Source organism: Dermacentor silvarum, chromosome 1 (assembly GCF_013339745.2).
Source record: "Dermacentor silvarum isolate Dsil-2018 chromosome 1, BIME_Dsil_1.4, whole genome shotgun sequence".
Lineage (NCBI taxonomy): Eukaryota > Metazoa > Arthropoda > Arachnida > Ixodida > Ixodidae > Dermacentor > Dermacentor silvarum.
In genome coordinates, this window is record NC_051154.1 from 211823722 (window position 1) to 211846756 (window position 23035).

A 23035-nucleotide genomic window follows, 5' to 3' on the forward strand; every position below is an offset into this window, starting at 1 on the left:
TTTGGTTAGTCTTGAACACGCAACTTGCCTTGAACCACATGAAACTTAGACCACATGTACGCTTGCCAGCGCGCTCTCACTCCTGGCCGCTGCTGGCTAGATGTCTTCGTAGGCATCGCTTTTTATTGAGCTATTAGTATTTCAAAATGTGCAGTCCGGATGTGGCTACCATCCATTGGCCAAGCTGGGGCAGGACAAGAACTGCATCCGTATCATGTGGCACGGCCAAACTGGAGCACACGAGCACAAGCGCACACTCTAGCCCTGCCGTGCACATGGCAAACGTAGCGCTATACGCATTACAGTTGCGCATAGTTGCATAATACAGATATCAGCCGGCACGGGGTGCCACGATGAGCCCTTTTGTTGTTGAGATGCACAGACAACTGTGTGCTCTGATTGGTCTCTGTGGGAGGTGTAACAGCAATGACGTCCAGTGGATATCTTGTAGACATCCACTGCCAAAACATGGACATTCCAGGGATGTGTTGAATACGTCCTGCAGACGTCCGTCACGCAATCGTTTAGCCGCACTTACCATGTCCTGTGGACATCCCTCGCATGTCTGCGAGGGTCATCATTCATGGGTACATACTGCGTACATTTCAGGAACATGTTGGGGCCTTTTAGTGTTGGCTATAATGAATATCGCGCTGTGTGACAGATGCAACGGGTGGAGCACACACGTTACGCATGCCAAAGTGCAGTGCACTTTGGCTTGTGTAGGCTTTAGTATGTACAGTAGACTTCCATTAATTCAACTTTGGTTAATTGGATATTTTGGTTAATTTGATCCTGACCGAAGGTCCCGGCCAGTGTCCAACGTTCTCGGAATGGAGGATGTTGGGCACTTACCATGTCCTGTGGACATCCCTCGCATGTCTGCGAGGGCCATCATTCATGGGTACATACTGCGTACATTTCAGGAACATGTTGGGCCTTTTGTGTAGTGTTGGCTATAATGAATATCGCGCTGTGTGACAGATGGAACGGGCAGAGCACACACGTTACGCATGCCAAAGTGCATGCGTAACCATTCAGACCATTCCATCACCTCGTGACCTTCTCATCCACAACTTCTCCAGCACCATGAGGGGAATAAAATAGAACTATGCCTACTACTGCCACTGCGGATTGAACTTTTGCTCCTGCATTTGAGATCCAGATGCATTAACCACTGAACTACCACACAACTTTTACAATTGGGAGCTTGTGTTTGTTGGGTTTCATGTGCGTCACTGGCTCAGAGTGTGGGGGCATCATTACATGTATGTCAGAGGCAACAGCAAGCAGTACACTCATGCACCATGGCTGGTGCATGATCCAGCAGTCATTTTATGTGTTCATCTTGCAAAGATGACTTTTCATTGTCTCGGATGCAAGTAAAAAAAAATTGCCGTACTGCCATTGTCTTGCTGCCACTGTCATTGTGAGGCCATCATCATCATCATCATACTGCCACTGTCATCTTTGTCATCATGGTGTCATCTTTTAATACAGTTGGAAGAATGTGTGCAGGAGTGCAGAATTCCTGCACAAAGTTAGGTTTAACTAGGGTAGTTGGGTGAGTAACTGCTGTTGCTCTAAACATGTTCAGAGATGGAGGGAGCACTTGCGAAGTCTGCCGAATTTTGTCTGTGCTATTACTTCCTTTAAATTATTTTTATTGTCCGTTAAAACAAGGTAGTTAGTGTACAGTACTTTGTTTTGTGACTAGCCACAATGGGAGTTCTATTAATGACACTGGTTCTTTCGGCAGCCGTGCTGTAGCATCCCGTCATTATACATCTTTAACAAAGTACAGTGGGGTCTCGTTAAACAGAACCTCAAGGAACCAGGGAAGTAAGTTCTGTTCATTAGGTGTTTTTTTTACCGAGAGATTGAGCTAAAGGGTACACAAGATGCTCTTTTGAAAGGAGCAGATACTTTAGTGTCAACAGCAGATAATAGGTGTGGCAAATCTGATTAGAAAGCTTCTTCCAACAAAGATTCTACTTCCACACAGCCACAGACCAGAGCTATCAGCACAAAATGTAATTAAAAAAGTTAAAAAATAAGATAAACTAGTAAAAATTGCCGTTTTAGTGAAGCAACCACTCTTCAAGTCGTCGATAACTGATAACTCTGTCTCGAGCGGGAGCGCATTGTGTGGGCGTTTTTGTGCTGCCATCGGCAACACTAAGCAAACTCGCAGCTTACCCACGTTGCCAACACCAAGAATCCACTGCAGGCCATGACCACAATACAACCACACTAACCACCGCGCCAACAAAAACCAGCAAAAGCCGCCTTGGCAATAACGTAGACCTAACTGGCAAGAAAACCCGAAAAGGAAAGGCAGCTGACAGCGATGCCTGTAGCGATGCCACTGATATTGCCTCCTCAGTTTCATTTTCGGTAATAATTTAGTTTCGTCTACCTTGCATTTGAAAAAATGTGGTTCCGTTGAACAAGCTCTTTTTTGCTTTCCCTTAATGCAAAACCAACCATCATAAGGCTTTTGTTTCGCTTAAGCGGAAATTTCATTTAAGCAGTTTTCGTTTACCGAGATTCTACTTTATACTGCTTGCACAGTTCTGATACCGTTTCAAGCCGGGTTTTGAAGAGCCCAAGGGTTATGTGGACAACATATTTGCTGTCTGTAGGCAGCTAAGTAGGTGCTCACATCTTTTCCTCCTTTTTCTCACCACTGAAGTTCTACTAATCTCTCATTTGCTGCACTCTTAACCGTGTGTAGTTCCTTCGATAGATTTTTTGTGTGTGTGGGTGCGTGCGCGCGCGCTGAAGTTTTTGTGGCCATCTGAGTGAATGTGAATGTTTGCGGAAGGGCCATACACCAATAATTTCACTGCATGTACTATAGAAGGGAGATGTAAAAATGTTATGGTTCCCTGAACGACAGAGTGAGAGAATCCGTGCTCTTCTATTCATTGCAGTGCTTTTGTTTGGGTAGACTTGAGCCCTATTGGCCTTTGGTTGGTTGTGTAACTGGAAGTGATGTGGTACTTTTTGTCTTGCAGTCAAGGAATCAGCTGAATATCAGCCACCTCTTGGTACCAAAACAGTCTGGAACTGCCAATACTTGCTTCACGGAAAGTGAAGAAGAAGTGCTCGAATATCAGGACCAGATGGGCCTTGACACGATCGGATGGGTGCATGTATGTAGCATTTAAAAAAGAAATTGTGTAATTTGTGCATCAAATTTCTCAAATTTAGCCGGCTATTATTATTTTATTTCTTACTGGAATTTTTAGTGACATATGCTACGTTGGGAAGAAGGCAGTGAAGGTTGATCTTAGTGGCAAAATGAAATGAGGCTGCCAAGGTGCAAGTGGTGAGGCACTAGAAGGCTCTAGCTTATTGGAGGTTAGACAAGCTGACAAGTGAAGTGATTAGTGACAGATTCTTACTATATGAAACATTTCTTTGCAGTGAAACAAATGTTAGCTTTTGTTGTTTCTCACATTTTGTTTGACTAAGGAATGATATGTGCATTAGGACTGTGGGAATCTTCCCCCTGTTTTCACGACTGAAGGGCAGCCTTTTTAGCATTTGCTCATACAAACTCAGAGCCATGTGACTCAAGTTTACAAGCTCGCATATCACCTGCTTTTAAGGTGAAAGATGTGAACATGGTAAAGATTTGGGATTTAGCTGGTGCTAAACCACTGTGTTCATGTGGGAGAGGGACATGTGAGGGGAAGGATAACACTGTCGATTCTGCCTATGATGTGCGAGTGTGTGTGTCCGTGTACCTGAGGGGCTTGATACACATAGTGCACCTTGTCTTGATTGCTCTCCTGACTGCAGTGTTGCCATTTTAGTGATTTTGTCACTAGATTTAGTGACTTTCTTGTCTGTTTAGCGACATATTTTTTTATTTAGCAGCCAGCGACTTTTTTTAGTGACGTCGCAGAACAATCAGTGACATTTTAGCTACATCGAAGTTAGGGAAGTTGCTTTGAAAATGGCCTTCTAGAATGCACTTTATTATTGAAAAGCTACATGTAAGCTGCTTAAATTGGCTGTGCGGAGTGTGAGCTCTGTGACCATGATGAAAGAATGGTTGCCTTCACGTTTGTGGCCTTCACTCTGCTTCACAGCATGGTGGCCTTACCGGATCTACAGTGCGCTCGCAAAATGTTTTTAACAAATCTTTACGAACCCCATTTGAATGTTTCTTAACAATGACAGTTCTGCACTTTCACTGAATAAGTTCAATTGGTGGACATTTTCATGCGCTTCAGTAAATAAATTTACCAAAATCTATTTCTCTAAATTTTATGGTGAGATTTAGAATGCAAAAGAAGAATCGGACAAATTGATTGAAGAAAGGTGCAGATATTGGAGCTGCTGGTCTCTTTCGTGCGAATCTCATGGCTTTTGGACAAATCAGTACAACGTGGTGCTTTCAGGTAGATCAAGAAGCGGAAGCGCGGCATTTGGCCTGCATAAATGTCACATAGTTGTCATCGCTGTGTTAACATGCTATGACAAGATTTAGCTCTCCCTTCAAGATCTCTGAGACCTAGAAAATATGCAGGTAAATTGTGGACCATGGGCCTCTACGTGCTGGAAAGATCAGATCATTCGTGTTCTTTTGAATCATGCTGCATTTGTAACCTCACACATTTGTAACCTCAGACGTACAATTTCAGCAGTCATCACCCATCAGTGTGCAAGTGTATGAGCAAAGTAAAATCCCACTACACACTGGTATATTCACTGTGACACGTTTCGATAGAGGGTTTCAAAGTATCGCAAATTGCCTAGTTACCTAAAATTGAAAGGTTTAGCGATAATTATAGCAGTAATTTTAGCGATATTGCCAGAAACTTTTGCAGAAATTTAGCGACTTTCCTTTCTCACTTTAGCAACATGCTTCAAAAATTATGGAAATATTGTAGTGCTTGGTCTGCAAGTACTCTAGCAGCTGCATGAGTGCAAACATTACCATGGAGAGAGGCATGCCCAGGTACACAGATGGCCAGTCCACCCTCTATCCTATCATGCTATCTCGGAGTGTCCACGATCTCTCCCCTTCACCCACCGATCCCTAGGCCCACACTTGCCTAGTGGGAGACTGTGTCGTCCAAACGAGACATGCTGGCCCAGAAACAGTTGATACAGCAAGCCAATGGAGGGGCCCCAACCACTTATCTAGGGGCCTCGTCCACTTATCCTCATTCTTAAATAGCTTTTCTTCCTCCTCCTCACTTAGAGTTAAAGTCACCAGCTTACATTAAGGGTATTTGCTCAATTAAGAGAGATCTGTGTGTAATGGAGTCGTAATTGCGATTTTCATTGGCTTACTTCTGGTGCAGCAGATGTGTGTGTTTTAGGCAGGGAGGGGTGTATTAAATGTGGCAAGACTGGTGGCACACATTGTTTGGTGCTGTAAAAATTGTATATTGTTCCAGTAATGTTTGCTTTGGTGGATGGCCTTTGCATACTGAGGTGCTTATGTAATTTGCTGAATAACCTGGCACCTTACATCTGTAAAATTTCAATCAATTAGGCACAACTCTTTTGTTCAATGGTTCTTGTGCACTTTGTTCATAAACCGTGGCGTTGGCTCAATGGCTGTGGTGTTCTGCTGCTGGGCACAAGGTTGCAAATTCGATTTCCGACCACGGGCACTGCATTCTGATAAGGGCTAAATGCAACTTTGCTCAGATATTAAGCTTTGGGTGCAAAAATCTACAGCGCTCGACAACAGCCTCTCTTATAGTCCCTGTGCGGCTTTAGATATGTTAAATCCTATCTTTTTGTTTGATTAGATTATGGATCCTGTTTGGTGATGTACGGCCAGATTCATTGGAGGTTCACATGAAATCAGCCATCAGTTCGTTTAAGGGCCCTGCGAAACCTTCTCTTCAAATCTTAAAAACACACTATAGAAAGTCTGATGCCGTTAAATGAATACTATTGCCAAATAAATTTTGAAAAGGACCTAATAAGCACGGATATATAAAAGCAATGCTTACCTTCCCCATTCTCCCTCAACACATTTCCTCTCAATGGAAGTGCCTTGCCTATTGCACCTTTCTTTCATTTTCTTCTTTACATGTTGCACTTATGGTAACTCTTCAAGGTTGGCTTCTGACAAATGTGCTGGAGAGTGACAAAGGAGTAGTGACAGGACAGGTGAAACGTGTTAACAACAGCTGCTTCCCTGTTTGCCAGAAGATCTGTGTGCTTCTGCTGTAACTTGTGTGCCACTAGAACTTAAAACTCGAAATGTTAAAATCCATGCTGAGCTGGTGCTAGGTGAGATGCGTATGTATCGGTCATTTCTTTGTTATCAGCTGGTAATTACTATGAATGTCTACTTCGTAATGCTCCACCCTCCTTGCTTTCAGACCCACCCGACACAGACTGCTTTCATGTCCAGTGTAGACCTTCACACCCACTGCAGTTACCAGCTCATGTTACCTGAAGCTGTGTCAGTAGTCTGTTCACCAAAGTATCATGAGTAAGTATCACATTTGTGAAGTTCTTCTTTTACGTGAAACGTCTTTCATTTCAGGCAGCATAGGGAGGTCGCTTGCTAAAGCCACATGTAACGTTACATGAATGTAACGAAGACATGTAATACTACTAATATAACTTGTTACTGTGCTAACCACATGCCTTACTTTGGTACCATTGTGTTGAGGAAAGAAATCATTACTCAATCATGCATCTGTATCTCGTAACAATTGGCTCAGTCGGGAGCAAATGATACTGAAGCTGGTAACATTTGGCTCTGGGAGGCTGTTTCACTCATGTATTATTTTAGAAAGAAAAAAGCATTTTTAAAAGTGTTTATTTGGCACATGTACTGTATTTACTCGCATAATGAACGCACCCCCTCTTTTCCAATCAAGAAATGTTTTTTCTCTTTCCCTCGCACAGTGAACGCACCCTGAACTTGCTGTCGTGCAGTAGGAGAGACACGGTATGATTCAGCGTCTGATATGGCGTCCGGCAGGTACAATTGTATCGAACGCTCTATCAGATGCTGAATCGTACTGTCTACTAATTTTGTTGCGATAGCAATTACATGGACACTGCAGGCGCATTTTTGCCGTTGGCACCGACGATCATGCCTCAATCTCCCGCATTCGAGGGAGGTAAGCAAGAAGGAAACTCAACGTATTCCGTTGTGCGCATGGTGCTAGGGTGAGGGAGGGGGGCAGCGCAGCAGCTACGCATTGCGCGGCCGTGCGCACCTTATCTTGAAAGCGGTCTGCGTCCGGGGCTGAGTCTAGCAGTGCGACGGTGGCTTATACCTTTGTGCGTGCTCCGTTCTCGCCGCTCAGCTTGTGTTGAAGCGTGATGGTCACAGCACGAAGGTCACTTCACATGCTGTTGTTGCCGCACTTCCTCACGCCAACATTTTGACAGCGAGTGTCCGTGGTCATAGAGTGCGATGTGTTCATATTTGCCTGTGCGCGCTGACACCATACTTGTTAATTTAGATAGTTAGTGAATGTTTGCAAGTTTATACGGCCGATAAAACTATTATCTTTACTTCGTGAAGCTGTCTACGCATTTGCTATCGCAATCGATCGTTTGCCATTCAGATGAAACTGTGACTTTTTAGAGGTAGCCGCGTAAAAAAAAATCGCTCGAAATTTTACCCTGCATAATGAACGCGCCCCCCAACTTTGCGCATATTTTTCTGGAAAAGAAGTGCGTTGATTATGGCGAGTAAATATGGTATTCAGGCACTTTCAAGGATGGTCTTTTCGGGAGGAATGCAGCTTGGCTCTTCTATATAGTCTATTTTCTTTACTCTTGTTTGGCTGTCTAAGAAGTAAAAGAGGCATAATCTGAGGTATTTACACTTTGATGAAAGGAAGGACCACCTTAATGCTCTAAGAATATCTCTGGATCTCTTGGTACAGTTGAAATCACCTGTCGCAAACTGGGTGGTACGTTTCTGGACACGCTCCAATTCAATATTTTCATTTACTGTGTATAGTCGCGTAATGAACGCACCTTTCCCCCCCCCCCCCCCCCCCAAAAAAAAAACAAAGCAAAGTTGGGGGATTTGTTTATTATGGGGGGTAAATTTTATGGGAACTTTATAGAAACGGCAAAAATGGAAAAGTAAGCCAGTAATGATTTGAAAAATCCATTAGATAACTTATCTTTGCAGTAAAAATACACTTACAGTCGAGTCCCGCTACAATGAAATTCACGGGACACACGAAAAATTTCGTTGTGGCGGAACTTCGTTGACGCGAATTGGTATGTATATACCGTATTTTCGCGATACTAAGCACCCCCCCCCCCCTCCCTCTATTTTCGCAAAAAAAATTGGGGGAAAAGTTTGCATGCGAATCTAAGCACCCGCCTATTTGTTAAGAAGAGCGCGTAGCCAAGGCCGCCTCGTAACGCCCGCGAGCCGCGCGTAGCCGGAGCCGTCGCACTCCCGAGGTGGCACGGCGTCCGCAGCGCGATCTCGCCGCACAGTCGAACTGCAGAGCCGAGCGTCACGGAGATTTTTCGAATCTAAGCACCCCCCCTCAATTTGGGCATCGCGATCACGAAAAAAAAAGGGGGGGGGGTGCTTAGAATCAAGTAAATACGGTACGTAAGCCAAACGGCAAAGCCGCGAACGAAACTGAAACCATCGTCAGGGAAATCTTTGCGATGGCGGTGGGGGGGCAAAGGTTGAGAGGTACCGAAGGCAGTCGATAAAGTGTCAACTTCACGAGAGAATGCATTTTGCGCCACTGTTACAGCATTTTTCGTACATTGCGGCTGACGCCTAATCCAACGCGCCGGCTGGTCGCGAAACACTCATTTTGCGGCACACGCACCTTCGCAATGAAGCGGTTTGAATTATCGCAATTTCACTGCATATTTATGACAAAGTTGGCAAGCTTGGCAAGCTTGCGCTTACCGGAAGTTTTATTTCCCGAAGTCGGTCAGCCTGGATTTCTTACGCTTCACGGCAAGCAAAGGCGTTACGCGAGTCTCAGAGTCCGTTAAAAGAGCCATCGCATTGTCGTGGGTACGGATAACTTTTCTGATGAGGCGAAAATGAACCATTGCTTTCAAAGCAGTCGCCGGAGTCGGTGTGTCTAGCGGATAGTCATTTTCCCCAAACGACGAGACGTTAGCATCTTGTTGACAACAGCGGCTGTGGCGCGGCCGCTATCTTGAAAGCAATTTGCGACGTGCACAAAGTGAGCGCCCGCGCGGGCCTCATCTTCAAAGCGATCTGCGATGGGGGCAAAGTGCAACTAGTGCCGGTAGAGTCGTGTGCGCTGTGCTTTCGACGTTTAGTTCGCGGTGAAGCGAGTGACGGCTCGAAGGTCAATTCGTTCGCTGTTATTGCCGCGTCTCACTCCAGCGTGTTGACACGGAGTTTCCGCGATCATCGAGCGAGATCTGGGCCGCTATTTTGTAGCGATGCCTTTAAAGTAATAATGCCTTTTCGCGCTTATCGCGCTTTGTCAGTGGTCAGAGCGACGGTCCGCTCACGATATCAACGTTGATAATGCGAGCGAACCGTCGCTCTGACCACTGACAAAGCGCGATAAGCGCGAAAAGGCATTATGACATTAAAGGCATCGCTACAAAATACCGGCCCTGTTCATGTTTATCTGTGTGCGTGTGACACCGTGCCCGGTAATTTAGTTAGCGAATGTTTACAAGAAAACTACTATCTTTAGTTCGTATAGCTGTCTACTAACTTGCTATCGCAACCGATGCTTCGCCTTGCGGGCGAAACTGCGAGATTTTTCCTTTTGCTTTCTGCCTCGGCGATCGTATGTGCCTTCACCTCGAGAGGGAGAAGTTTACGCTTCTTCGTTGGCGTAGCCATTTCACCCGGACACACACCACAGAAAATGGCAGCGATTGTGGTGATCCCCTGCAGTGTCGCGCAGGCGCGTGGTGATCACGCGTGGCTATGGATTGCAGTGGCTTAAACCGGTACTTTGAATTTGGTTTCGTTCGGGAAAACCTTGTTCAAGCGGACATACGATCATCACAGCTTTGGAAGGGCCTTCTAATTTGACTACTCGGCAGTTTCAATTTCAATTCAGTCACAGTTTCGTTCTCGAAAAGTTCGTTGAAGCGGAAATACCGAATAAAACGCCTTCGTTATGAAGGGACTTTTTTTGTATTACTTTCTATGGGCAGCTGACGGGGAATCCGAAAATCTTCGTTCTGGCGGAAATTTCGTTGCAGCGGCATTCGTTGTAGGGGGATTCGACTGTATACGATTTGCAAACCATAACGGTGTTTTTATTGCACTACACTCCGCATCAGAACCACCAGATCTGTCGTCCAGGTAGCCGGCCGCTTCATCCGCATCGTGGATCCACAACAGCTTGTCCTCTCAGCTGTTTCCAGCTGTCTGCTATTATCGCAAGCATAACATTGAAGTGCTGCTTTTCAGCAGCCATTTTGACAACCACGCTGTGTGCATCTCTTCTTGATCGTCCTGCTCATCGGCATGTCAAAGTTTTATCGTTGTCTGATCAGCGCTTCCGTTTTGTGAGCAGATAAACTCAACTTAGGGCCCATCGCACACAGCGAAACCAAAGACAGGCAGAAAAGCAAACAACAGACGTGCGAATTTGACACTACATCCGACTATGCTCACTATGCCAACCCTTCTTCACTTTGATGCACACCGGGCACCCCACCCCGCCTGGCCACGCATTGCATGCATGCTCTCTCTTTTAAGTCAGAGGAAAGTCGGGAAACTGCGTTTAAGTTACTGTTGCAGAGACCCAGTTGCAGTTTTTTTTTTTTCTCGAGTCTGTGAAGTGCCTTTGCGGTGTCACTGGCGGCAAGCATGCAGTAAGAACAGTCTGAATGTTATCGCAGTCGATCTTTCGGGCAGGTCCCAAGTGACCGTGATAACGCGCAGCCTGTTATCGCATGCTTGCCGCCAATGTTCTCTCATCATGGCTTTGCCATCAGCTTCTCAGTTATCAAACCCACCGCCCCTGCTGGTGTGCTGCCGCGCCATGTTTGCCTCTAGCATGGATGTGCAGCCTACATAACTTAGAAGCATGAATTGCTGGGCTAGTTGGTTCATGTCCTAAAGCGAAAAAAAAACCAGCGAAAACCGAGAAGCAGGACCAGAAGGAAGCACACACACACAGTCGCCGGACTTACAACTGATTTATTTGAAGCATCCACATACTTTTATAGACCGCTTTTCCTGCGCAAGCGCACGTGCTGACAAGGGAAACCAATCAGACACATTAAAGAATTCACACGAACCCCTATAAAAACCGCCACTCTTTCTCTGTGATAAGAATGAAAGGGTCGCTTATGCAAACCCGCTCGTTCTTTTTGATGTAAACCGCTTCAAGCAGTTCGCGTTCATGCTTAGACTTCCCCCTGCCGATGATGCTAGTGCGATGATGCTAGTGATGTCGATCGGGTACAGGGAGCAACTTGGCGTTGCATATGAAAGATTGTAACCGCTGCTCGCCTTTGTTTTACAGCACTAGCATCATCGGCAGGGGGAAGTCCAAGCATGAGCACGAACTGCTTGAAGCATTTTACATCAAAAAGAACGAGCAGGTTTGCATATGCGGCCCTTCTGTTCTTATCACAGAGAAAGAGTGGCGGTTTTTATAGGGGTTCGTGTGAATTCTTTAATGTGTCTGATTGGTTTCCTTTGTCTGCACGTGCGCTTGCGCAGGAAAAGCGGTCTATAAAAGTATGTTGATGCTTCAAATAAATCAGTTGTAAGTCCGGTGACTGTGTGTGTGTGTGCCTCCTTCTGGTCCTGCGTCTTGGTTCTCGCTGGTTTTTTTTTTTTTGCTTTAGTACATAAGTTAGCTGCAGAATTTCGTTAAAGTTGGCGTTTCTCACGTGGCATCATTGTTCAGTATTTCCAACACAGCGACGGGCATCGAAATAAAGTGCGCTTGCTTTAAACAAATGTGCGAGAGTAAAAGATTCTAGTCTACCCTCCGCGGTGGCTCAGTCAGCTAAGGCATTGCGCTGCTGAGCACGAGATCGCGGGATTGAATCCCGGCCACAGCGGTCGCATTTCGGTGGAGGCGAAATGCAAAAACGCCCGTGTGCTTGCGTTGTAGTGCACGTTAAAGAACCCCAGGGGGTCAAAATTAATTCAGAGCTCTCTACTATGGTGTGCCTCATAATCAGAGCTGGTTTTGGCACGTAAAACCCCAGAAAGAAGAACAGATTCTAGTCTCTCCAAAAACTACAGTACGGTCGTTTGATCGTGGGACTGCACAGTAGCAAAGTTGCGGATGCGATTGTTATGCGGGGGAAAACAAAAATTATAATTTTTAATAGCAAAGCTGGGGGTGTGTTTATTGTGTGAATGCGTTCATTACATAGCATATATGGTAGTTGCTAGATCCCATGCGGTACAAGCGTACTGTAAGACTGGACGTACATTCGATACATAGAGAGTTTCTTTTAGAGCAGCAGGTGCTATCCTTAAATAGGGGCACAAAATTTTTAAAACCCACTGGCTTTTGCTGATAAATAATGAACATGGTCATTCCAGGACAGTTGTGCTGTTGATAGTAACCCCTAAGTACTTATATTCTGTTACAACATATAGCAGTGACTCATTCATGCAGTAATTTGTAAGTAAAAGTTGGTACTTCTTTGTAAACCTAACGACACTACACTTTGAAACGTTGAGCTTCATTTTCCATTTGCTGCATCATGATAGGTTGACTAGAATGGGTAGGTGTGATAAGTGCAAAGCATTTCCCGTCCCAGGTGCTGTCGTCTTTCACGCCGATTGTGCTATGGGCCCTAGAGGCGCTGCAGCTTAGGGCTCCATCGCAGATTAACCGCGTCGTCATCTAGAAAAACAGCAGCATTGTTTCCTTCTAGAGCTGTCGTGGTTTTATATTGGGCACGAGTTCTAGGCCTGACAGCGCAAAAGAGCGTACACTTGATTTGGTGCTGGAATTTTCATATTTATGGGAGGCTCTGCATGAGGACTAGGGTTTCTTAGCATGAGCACTTGCTGGGGCAGTATGATTCAATCACTTAAGAACAAACAACTCATTTTTTTTTCCGCAGTTTGTCTTCGATTAGACATATGTGGTGAAAAAATTTGGCAGCCGTCACATGTTCGCTTCTCTCAGCGCAACTGATACAATCCGTTCTGCACTTTCACTGCCTCATACTTTTTTTTTGAGAGAGTCATGGGGAGTTAACAAAAAAAAGGACAAGTGGGTCAAGCCTTGTGCTTTGTAATTGCAGCAGTGCACATAAAGTTCTCTTCTTGCTGTGTACGAGGTTTCAATTAAGTTACTTTCTGCAATTATTAATTACCGTATTTACTCGAATCTAGGCCGACTCCGATTCTAAGCCGACCCCCCAAAAGTTTGAAGTCCGAAAAAAAAAAAAAAAAACTTACCTCGAATGTAGGCCGAACGAAAAAGCGAGGACAGCATTCGCAAAATGAAACAGCATTTATTAAATTTGAACATGCCGAGCTCATTCTATGTCACCATCGCTGCTAGCCTCATCGCTATCTTGCTTACTGCTGACATCTTCAAACAGTGTGCTATATTCAGTACCATCCAGCGCATTAGAGATGCTGCATTTTTGGAAGGAGCGCACGTTGCGGCGCATGCAAAAACCATCTCCCGTGGCCCCCTCCAACGACAGACCGATGCCGAAGTTCCGCCCGGCTTGAACGTTTGACGATGCCTCTACGGCTAGCACAACTACCGCATTTACTCGATTCTCACGCTTCCTCGATTGTAACGCGCACCCGTTTTCCGTGAGGAAAAATTTGGAAAAATAGATTTCCTCCCGATGCACTGATGTTGCGATGAATAAAAAAAGTCGCAGTTTCGCCCGAAAGGCGATGCATCGAATGCGGTAGCAAATTAGTAGACCGCTATTAACAAGCATGGTGTCACGCGCGCTCAAGCAAACATGAACACACCTCGCTCGTTGACCGCGGAAACGAACTGTCAAAACGCTGGAGACGAAGCGCGCCTTCGTGCTAGCATGCCTCTCGCTAGCATGCCCCTCGGCGAAAACACGGCGCGCGGCGGACTTTACCAGTCACAGATTGCTTTCAAGATAGGGCCAAGCCTGATCGTATCGCCGGAGTGGATCGTTGCAGATTACGTCCTGCTTCGGTCCACTGAAACCGTTCCGCATTGCTTTGCTGGCGAAAATCCTCTCCTTCTGTTTGCGCCAGTCCCTCTCGCAAGTTTCGGATTCTCCGAACGCCCATGATGCGGCCCGATTTCCGTCCGTCTCCGCACAGATGATCACTTTCCTTTTAAATGCGGCATCATGATGAACTCGGTACTTCATGCTGATAGATAGAGCAGACGCTGAGAACGTGAAGACAGACGGTAGACTATTGCCTAAGCACGTGTACTGCAGCACACGGAGGAAGCTTCCGCATGCTACGGTAGCTAGGCACGACGCGCGTGCGAGGCGGCCATTTTGAAATGCCGACGGAGATTTAGGGTCGTGTTGAAAGTGCGCGTTAGATTCGAGTAAATACAGTATTCGTTTAGAAAGCGGCACTATAGTGGCATCGCCCATTTGGTGCCATTACGATAACGCCACACCGCGCGCCGATGCTGCACCATACCGATACTACCGATACGACGCAGGTCAAAATGGCGACGTCGCTCGTGTACTTCAGCTGGCTACTGGCGCGGCTAGTAGCGGCTGCGATACTCACTTTTCTAGATGGCGCTAACTATGCACCATATTTATCAGTTTGTTAAAAACTGGCGCGTTTTTTAAAATCCTCGAATCTAAGCCGACCCTAGAGTTTCGTATGTGATTATTTGAAAAAAACTATCGGCCTAGATTCGAATAAATACGGTATATGTTTCTTTCTTCTCCAGTACACGGGCTACGGGCAACTGTGTTGTAATCGACAGCACGTTAACCTGTAGTTTCGTTTTTACTGTTTCAGACTACAGCACTCACTGTCCATAATGCCTTAGCAATGTTATACAGCAACTCTCGCCGGTAAAAAAAGGTCCTGTAACAGCAGCATAAATTTCAAGTGGTTCCTCAGATATATAAGCTCGAGCTCACTACACATGCTTTTCGATCACATGCGTACTTATTTAGGTACAAGCAGAGGCAATCTGAAAAGCAGAAGCATTAGGAAAAAATTGAACCCTGATAGTGTTGCCGATTACTTCACATGCAAGGGAAGGCAAAAAAGAAAACTTTTTGAAGAAAACTTCGCAGTGCACAAAACTGTATGAGTGCGTTGAAGGCGTGAACGCTCCAGCAGCTTCCCGTCGTGACGGTGACCTTCAATAATGAACTGCTGGACGCCAATAACGTTACAGGAGATTGTGCCGGCCAAGAGGAACGAGCAATAACGTAAAAAAAATGGTTGTCCGAGGGATCGTTAAAAAATTTTTATGGCGCGAGCGCTGCAGTAATCATCATCATCAGGCTATTTTTATGTCCACTGCTGGACAAAGGCCTCTCCCAGCGATCTCCAATTACCTCTGTCTTGGCCTAGCTGATTCCAGATTGTGCCTGCAAATTTCCCAATTTCATCACCCTATCTAGTTTTCTGCTGCCCTCGACTGCACTTTTCTATCCTTTGTACCCATTGTGTAACTCTAATGGCCCACTGGTTATCTGCCCTATGCATTACATGACCTGCCCAGCTCCATTTTTTCCTCTTAATGTCAACTAGAATATCGGCTACCCCCATTTGCTCTCTGATTCACACCGCTCTCTTCCTGTTTCTTAACGTTACACAACATTTTTTGTTCGATCACCCTTTGCGAGGTTCTTAAATTGTTCTCAAGCTTCCTTATTAACCTCCAAGTTTGTGCTCCATATGTTAGTACCAGTAGAATGCAGTTATTGTGCACTTTTATTTTCAACCACAGTGGTAAGCTCCCAGTCATGATTTGGTAATGCCTGCCGTATGTGCTCCAACCCATTCTTATCCTTCTGTAAATTTTTGTCTCATTATCAGGGTCCCCTGTGAGTAATTGACCTAGATAAACTTACTCCTGCACAGATTCTAGAGGCTGACTGGAGATCATGATTTGCCAGGCGATTAAACATTACCTTTGTCTTCTGCATATTAATCTTCAACCCTACTCTTGCACTTTCTTGGTTAAGGTCTTCAATCATTTGTTGCAATTCGTCTCCAGCATTGCTGAACACCACCGTAGCTGTTCGCAAACTGTGGCAGGTTACGGCACCCTTGTCGACAGTGCCACAATGTGGCATCAGTACGTCTTGGGGACAGGTTCCTGCAGTGGATTTCACACCTCCCCATTCTAGCCACTTGAAACCATGATATTACTGAGTCTTTCTGTAGTTGTTAGGAATCGGATGTGCACTTAGTATCGTGATATATGCAGCAGTCATCTGCGTACATCATCACACGACTGTGTGGTTCAGCATGATCATTGATATAAATCAAAAAGGGAAGCGACCCTAATATGGAGCCTTGCGGAATGCCCGATAAAACGGTTACATGTGATATTGACGCGACATGATAATGGTGCATTGTTTTCGGTCTGAAAGATGGGTTGTAGCCACATGGAGTATGTTAGGTGGGTATGGTAAAATACAATAACTTAAGGAAAAGGTGCTGTTGTGTTACATTGTCGATGGCCTTTCTGAAATCAAAGAAAATGCTATTTATTTGGCTACGACAATTTATTGCTGCAGGGATGTCTGTCGTGTGTTTGTGAAATTGTGTGAAACTGTTCTTTACTTAGGCTGAGTTATAAATAAAGTTTCAATCCATAAAATTAACAAACTTTGTTATAGAGCTGTTACGACTTTGTTTTAGATCACTTTGCTTTTCGCTTTGTTCCTTTGCGGATTATTCGTTAGCAGCCTGTTGTGGCAGCCTCACGTGCAAGCTCACATGACCATGTGTGACCACGAAACGTGACCACAAAACGTGACCACAAAACGTGACCACAAAACGCGACCACGAAACGCGACCACGAAACGCGACCACGAAACGCGACCACGAAACGCGACCACGAAACGCGGCGACCACGAAACGCGGCGACCACGAAACGCGACCACGAAACGCGACCACGAAACGCGACCACGAAACGCGACCACGAAACGCGACCACGAAACGCGACCACGAAACGCGACCACGAAACGCGACCACGAAACGCGACCACGAAACGCGATCACGAAACGTGTGGAGTGATACATTTGATGATCAAACTTTTTGCGTAGCTTCCTCAGTATTGCACGCTAAGTATTAAATGGAGTATAGAACTGTTATGTCTTCTTGAACTTTCATAAACATCTCGTGTCTGCAGCATGTTAGATGGGCACTTCTTTAAATGGAGCAGAGAATGTTGACGCTTGTGCATTTCTTCTCATTTTTTTTCTCCTTTATTAACACGAAAGTGTTTTATGCCGGGGTCCACCAAGACTTCACTGACGTATTTCCGTCACGGAAATACGTCATAGAACATAATACAAAGAAAGAAACCAGAAGAAAAAGTTCCACAAACATGCAAAATTTGGAAATCGAACCCACGACCTCTCGGTCCGCGACGATAGATCGCCGAGCGTTTAACCCATTGCGCCACAAACGCATTTGCAGAGAGCTACACAGACGCGCCTTATATATCTAACACTCCTCCGTGTACCCGCGCTCTTGCTCGGGGCGGTGCCGCCGCCTACGAGCAGAAAAGAGAAGTACTGCATTATGACACTAACGCGCACCGACAGTGAACGCTTCGGTGGTCTCAGCACTACGACGCCTCGATGCCAGCATTCGAAGGGACGCTGGCATCAAGAAGCACTACCAACGCCACCTAGGTGGCGTTCACCGTACTCAGCACAGCGGAGCGTGGCCTCCGCAATTAGCTCTGAAAATGTTTCTGAAGTTGATCGCGGAGGCTGCAATTACGACGCGCTGTACGCGCTGATTTGACTCGGTGACGATTCAGTTACGTGCTTTGTCTTGCGCGTTGTATTAGTGTGTCAGTTACGTGCTTCGTCTTTCGCGTTGTGCTAGCGTGTGCAGCGTAGTGCAGCTTCCATATGCACGACGGTTGCTCATGGTCATCGACGTTGGTAGTCGTGATGGAGGAGACGTGCCACCAGGCGTCAGCGTGGGTGCATCAACGCCTAAGGGCGCTTTAGCCACAAAACACCAATAGACATTATATATCAATGTGCAATAAACATTACACTACTTCTGTGAAGACACGTTTCACTTTCGTGTTCTATACCGATTCCTATATAAGAGGGATCAACCACATTTTTTTTCTTCCTTTTTCATATACCATTTTTAATGCTTTACAACTACTGTCGTGTTAGTACAATGCATTCAATCAAAAGTTATTTGGTTTGAGACCACTTGTCTTATGCTTCCTGCATATCTGCTTGGCATTCAAGTGTGTCAGCATAGTTCACTGATTCTTACGAAACTTACTTTCAAGGAACAAGATCTTCAACTTGACTGTTGACCATGGTTTGCGAATTATCTCTGCATGCCGTTCTACCGGCTTCCATCTACATGCTGAGGATCAAATCCTGTATGAGGTACGTTCCCCCCATTTTATTCAGTCGATGGAAAGCTATTTATGTTCATATGCTTAGCATATTTCAGACATTTATGTATGCGAATGTAAGCTGAAGATGCTTCATATCGCAGATGATCTTTCCGTTAGTGTTTGTGGGTGCTTAACCGCAAGGAAATTTACCACAAACAGGAGCCTGGCATCTAAATGGAAGCACTTTGCTAAAATCGAAACTATGCCAAGTGCTTGCAGCAGCATTTTGTACATGATTTTGTGTTCTGCACATTTTTGTCTGTCATTGTATCTTATTTTGCTTTTATTTATCATCGCTGTTATTGCTCACAAAGCCTTTGTTGCATCTGCTGACTTTTACTATTTCCAATTTATGACAGCCAACACCCTCAGGTGTTGCATCATTAGCAATAGTGCTGAAAAAAAAAGAAAATAAGTGGTAGGTAGACAGGCGGACATCTGCATTACTTCGCTTATGGCAGCTATTTTGCAAGCAAGAGTGATATGTCTTGTCTTTGAGCAGTACCCTTACCAGTCTAAACTAACAAGGTTTTTGTGCTTATAGTCCTGTTAACTTTTGATGGCATAGACATTGGGACAAATGTGTTTTAAGGGAGTAGCAAGTTGGTGTTTTTTTTTTTTAAACGAAAGTTTGAAAGATGTTCAGGTTGGTTGCCCTAACTAAACTTCAATGACACCTCCCACTTGAGCATGTCAAAATATCTTTGCAAGTAAGTTGCGATCATTGCTGTCAAAAACTGCTCAGTTATGTTAGGAACTACAGTGTAGACCGCTTATAACGTAAGTCGCCGGAGTCACGAATATCCGCACTATAAGCGGAACCACACAATAACCAAAAAGCAATGATTTTATTGCGATAGCAATTACAGTATAGACCACTTATAACGTAACCGATTATAGTGCAGGACCGGATATAGTGCAGTCTTTTCAGACTCCCGTTAATTTTCCCATAGCACTCCGTGTATACACGTATCGCTTATAGTGCAGTTGCGGGAAACGAAATACCGGTTACAGTGTGGCTGCCTGGGAGTACGGAAGTCAGCGGAGATGGCGAACGCTCCCCTCATATGGGCGCCCCAAGGAGTGCTCGAGGAAGAAAGAGAGACGAAGTGGAGGAGAAGGGCAAAATGGTGCGAACGAACAGCCAATGAGGCTGAAACCAGAATCTTGAGTGCGAGTCGTGAAATATCACGGTGCGCATAGCGAACGAGGGCCATGAAGCGGCCAACGCCGGCCAGCGCTCGCTTTCACAATAACGGCAGTAAACGAAACTTCAGGGACCGGGCAGCGTCGGCACGGCACGGCGCCCTTCAGGGTGCACGCGGAGACCGTGGAATGTGAGGGAGGAGGGCAGCAGGGAAGCGGATTTATTTCGCCTCAGCAACTCCGCCACTTCGGTGGCTCCCCTCATCCTCCCTCGTAACTCCCTCACTTTCGACTGTCACCGTGCGCGCCCGCCGCCGTGCAGGTGCCGCCGCTCCAGCCGGCCCGGCGCCAGCTCCCCGAAGTTTTGTTTTCTGCCGTTATCGGGAAGCGGGCGTTAGCCGGCGTGGGCAGTTTCATTGGCCGGCCTGGGACAGCGCCGCTGCTTTCCTCTGCGCCATAGCCGCAGCCTGCAAGGTCAACACGTGACTAGAAACGAGAGGAAGCGTAAAGGAGAAAGAAGGGTTCAGTGCCATTTTCTACGCGTGGCTACGGTAGGGTGGCTACGGTAGGGTGGCTACGGTAGCGTGGCTACGGTAGCGTGGCTGAGACGTCGGCACGTACACGCATCTTGTGGCGCAACGCAGAATCGGCGACCTTGCCATTGGAGAGAGGGTGAAATTTCCGCTGCATTTTTTCTTCTTTCTTTTTTTTGTTTTGTTCGCGCGCGACATTGAGGGGTCTCTCCTGAGCTTTCACTCTATATGGCGGTGCCGGAGCAATGCCGGTCGGAGGCACCGCCGCGTGAATTATTTTGAATTAACGAGATTCGACTGTAAATTGAATGCAAACGTTCTAGCCGCATTCCTAAACTGTCGCATACGCGTGGCGGCTCGGTGCACATGTCTTGCATATGTGCGGGCCTTGAAAATTGTTGCTTTGGTTATAGTGCGGTACCGCTTATAGTGTGGATATTCGCGACTCCGGCGACTTACGTTATAAGCGGTCTACACTGTATATGGATACTCCAGACGCATTTCTACCATCGCCATCGTTGTTGCCGCAAGGTTCCGTATAAAGTCGTAATAGCGGCTGCCCGGGTGGCCGCGCGTGCTCGCCGGGGCCCCTGTATCTTGAAAGCCATCTGCAATGGGGGCACAGTCCGCCGTGTGCTGTGTTTTCGTGGCTTAGTTCGCGTTGATGTGAGCGGCAGCATGAAGGTCAATTCGCTCGCTGCTGCGGCCGCACTTACTCACTATTAGCGGCGAGAAGTTGGAGTGGCGCCCTCTACGAGTGACGTCACGGCCAGGACGGCGCTCGCTCGGCTGCTGTGCACGCTTGTTCCCTTCGTGCATGCTTGGGGTATTGGTGGCTCGAGCCGTACTTATTGAAGGATATGTCGGCTTTTTACTGTCATGCCTGAACGGCAGTTTCTTCTTCAAAACCACGAGTCGTGAAAATTTGTGGCGTGGATATCGCAAGCTATGTAGCATTGAAGGGATCTGCTGGTTTTGCAATGCATATATGCGCAGTGTCTGTCCATAAACTTTGCGTAAAAAGAATATCTGCAATTTCAACACACGAAGTTGTGTATGATGCTCCGCAAATCACTTAACATTCCCTTAGTGCTTAGCTATGAGAGACATTGCATTTTACAAGGAAGAAAAATCTTGGTATTGGTATTAACACGCATTTAATATTATAAATGCGTGTTAGAAGGAAACTGCACAGCGAATTTTTTATGATGATTCTTAGTACTATGGTGAGTTGTTCTGGTCAAATATGGCTACTTTATTAATGCGTAAAAGGAAGAGTTAGGCGCGCATTTTTCATGAAAACGCTTGCTAATACTTTCACCGTTCTCTGAAACAGGCACGCAGAAAACGCATTGTTTATGGCTGTTAACACAACGGTGCGTCACGTATAGTATGTATATACTTTACGAATACCATAACAGCAATCACCTGAAAGAACAGTTTCGTGGTTAAGATTGAGAGCCTATCAATTGCAAGCGAGAAAATGTTTCATAGTGACCCTCAGTTGCCTTGATTGACATCATGACACAGCCCTTATGCAACTAAATCTACTGACTGTCGTTATGGCGAGGCACGCATTATTCGCGAAACCCATCAGTTCACTACAACTTCAAATTGAAACCATGAAGCAGTTCTTTAAGTGCCAATTGCAATGCCTAAGGTATACTCGAGGCTATACAGCGCAGCTTAGGCTGCGCTGCAGAGGAAAATTCAAGCGCCTTCTGCCTTACCATGTCTCGGTCCTTTGTTGTTTAACTACACCAACTGAGAACTATTCGCTTCGTGAGTACATAAAAGAGAACCTCCCATACCCGCCTCATAGAGAAGACCCCCACAAGCCTCAAATGAATTCACTTGATTTTTGACCTCCCCAGGGGAATAATGATATCTTCAATAAGCCCCATACTGCTAATGAATCAGGCTTCAGCTTCTTTCTAGCTGCAGTAATACGGTACAAAAGGAATATTTCACTAAAGAATTTGGGCTGAGCGGCCTGTGTCAGTTCGCCAAACAGATTTGTGATGTCTGTTCCTCAAGAAACAAGCAGCAGTAAATTGCACGAGTTCAACGTGTAGCACGGAACAGTGAATAAGTATTAGTACATTCCTTTGCGTATTCTTCAAATAGCTGTAAGCCTCAATTAGCTTCACTTCAATTACCACCACTTAAAATTAACCGGTGAAGAATGGCCTAATTTTGAAAAGCAGTTAAAGAAACAAGTGGTGCTGGTTGAATCCAAACTGCAGTGTCGGGTCCTCGTGTTACTGCCGAGCGTTTCTGTGAAGAAATGAAAAATTAGATATAATACCATGAGCTACTCATCATAAGCAAACGCGTTTTAATGGGTGAAAAATCAAGGTAAATGTAGCAGTCATATGTAGCAGACATAGGGGCATGCTCGTTGCACCACTGCAGGTATGGTATCTTAACTGGATTCTTATCTGCTATGTTTATGCGTTTATGCTTTTATTAGGCACGTGCGATTTATGCTTTTTTATTAGTCCCTCAATCTGCAAAGTCTACATCCGCGCATTAAAAACGCGCAATGGGCTGGTCTGAACTCCTTCGGCTGGCACTGAAGCGTTGCCCTTGAGAAATAAACTGTCGTCTAGGAATTAGGCTCTTTAAGTTTGCACGAATGAAGAGGTCATAAAAATGTATTTTAGATGACCGTCATAAGTATACCAGCACAGGGAACGACAGCGAACAAACGGACACACTGCAGAAAGCGCCCGGACAGCGCCCAAACGGCAGCAGACGACAGGAGCGAGTCCGTGCCCTGACGTCACGCGAGCGGCGCTCACAGCGCACCTGTAGGCCGTTCACGGGGCTAATAGC

The 23035-nt window shown here is 45.8% G+C and overlaps 1 protein-coding gene across 2 annotated transcripts in view; it reads left to right on the forward strand.

Annotated features, from left to right (window-relative positions):
- The window catches only part of LOC119436738 (STAM-binding protein), a 70041-nt gene that overhangs the window by 40586 nt on the left and 6420 nt on the right, over window positions 1-23035 (forward strand). For both annotated transcript variants that reach the window (XM_037703722.2, XM_049659905.1), the window contains exons 7-9: window positions 3021-3158; window positions 6363-6475; window positions 18405-18507. In XM_037703722.2, the coding sequence (XP_037559650.1) occupies window positions 3021-3158; window positions 6363-6475; window positions 18405-18507 (354 nt within the window). The remainder of the gene's footprint in view (window positions 1-3020; window positions 3159-6362; window positions 6476-18404; window positions 18508-23035) is intronic.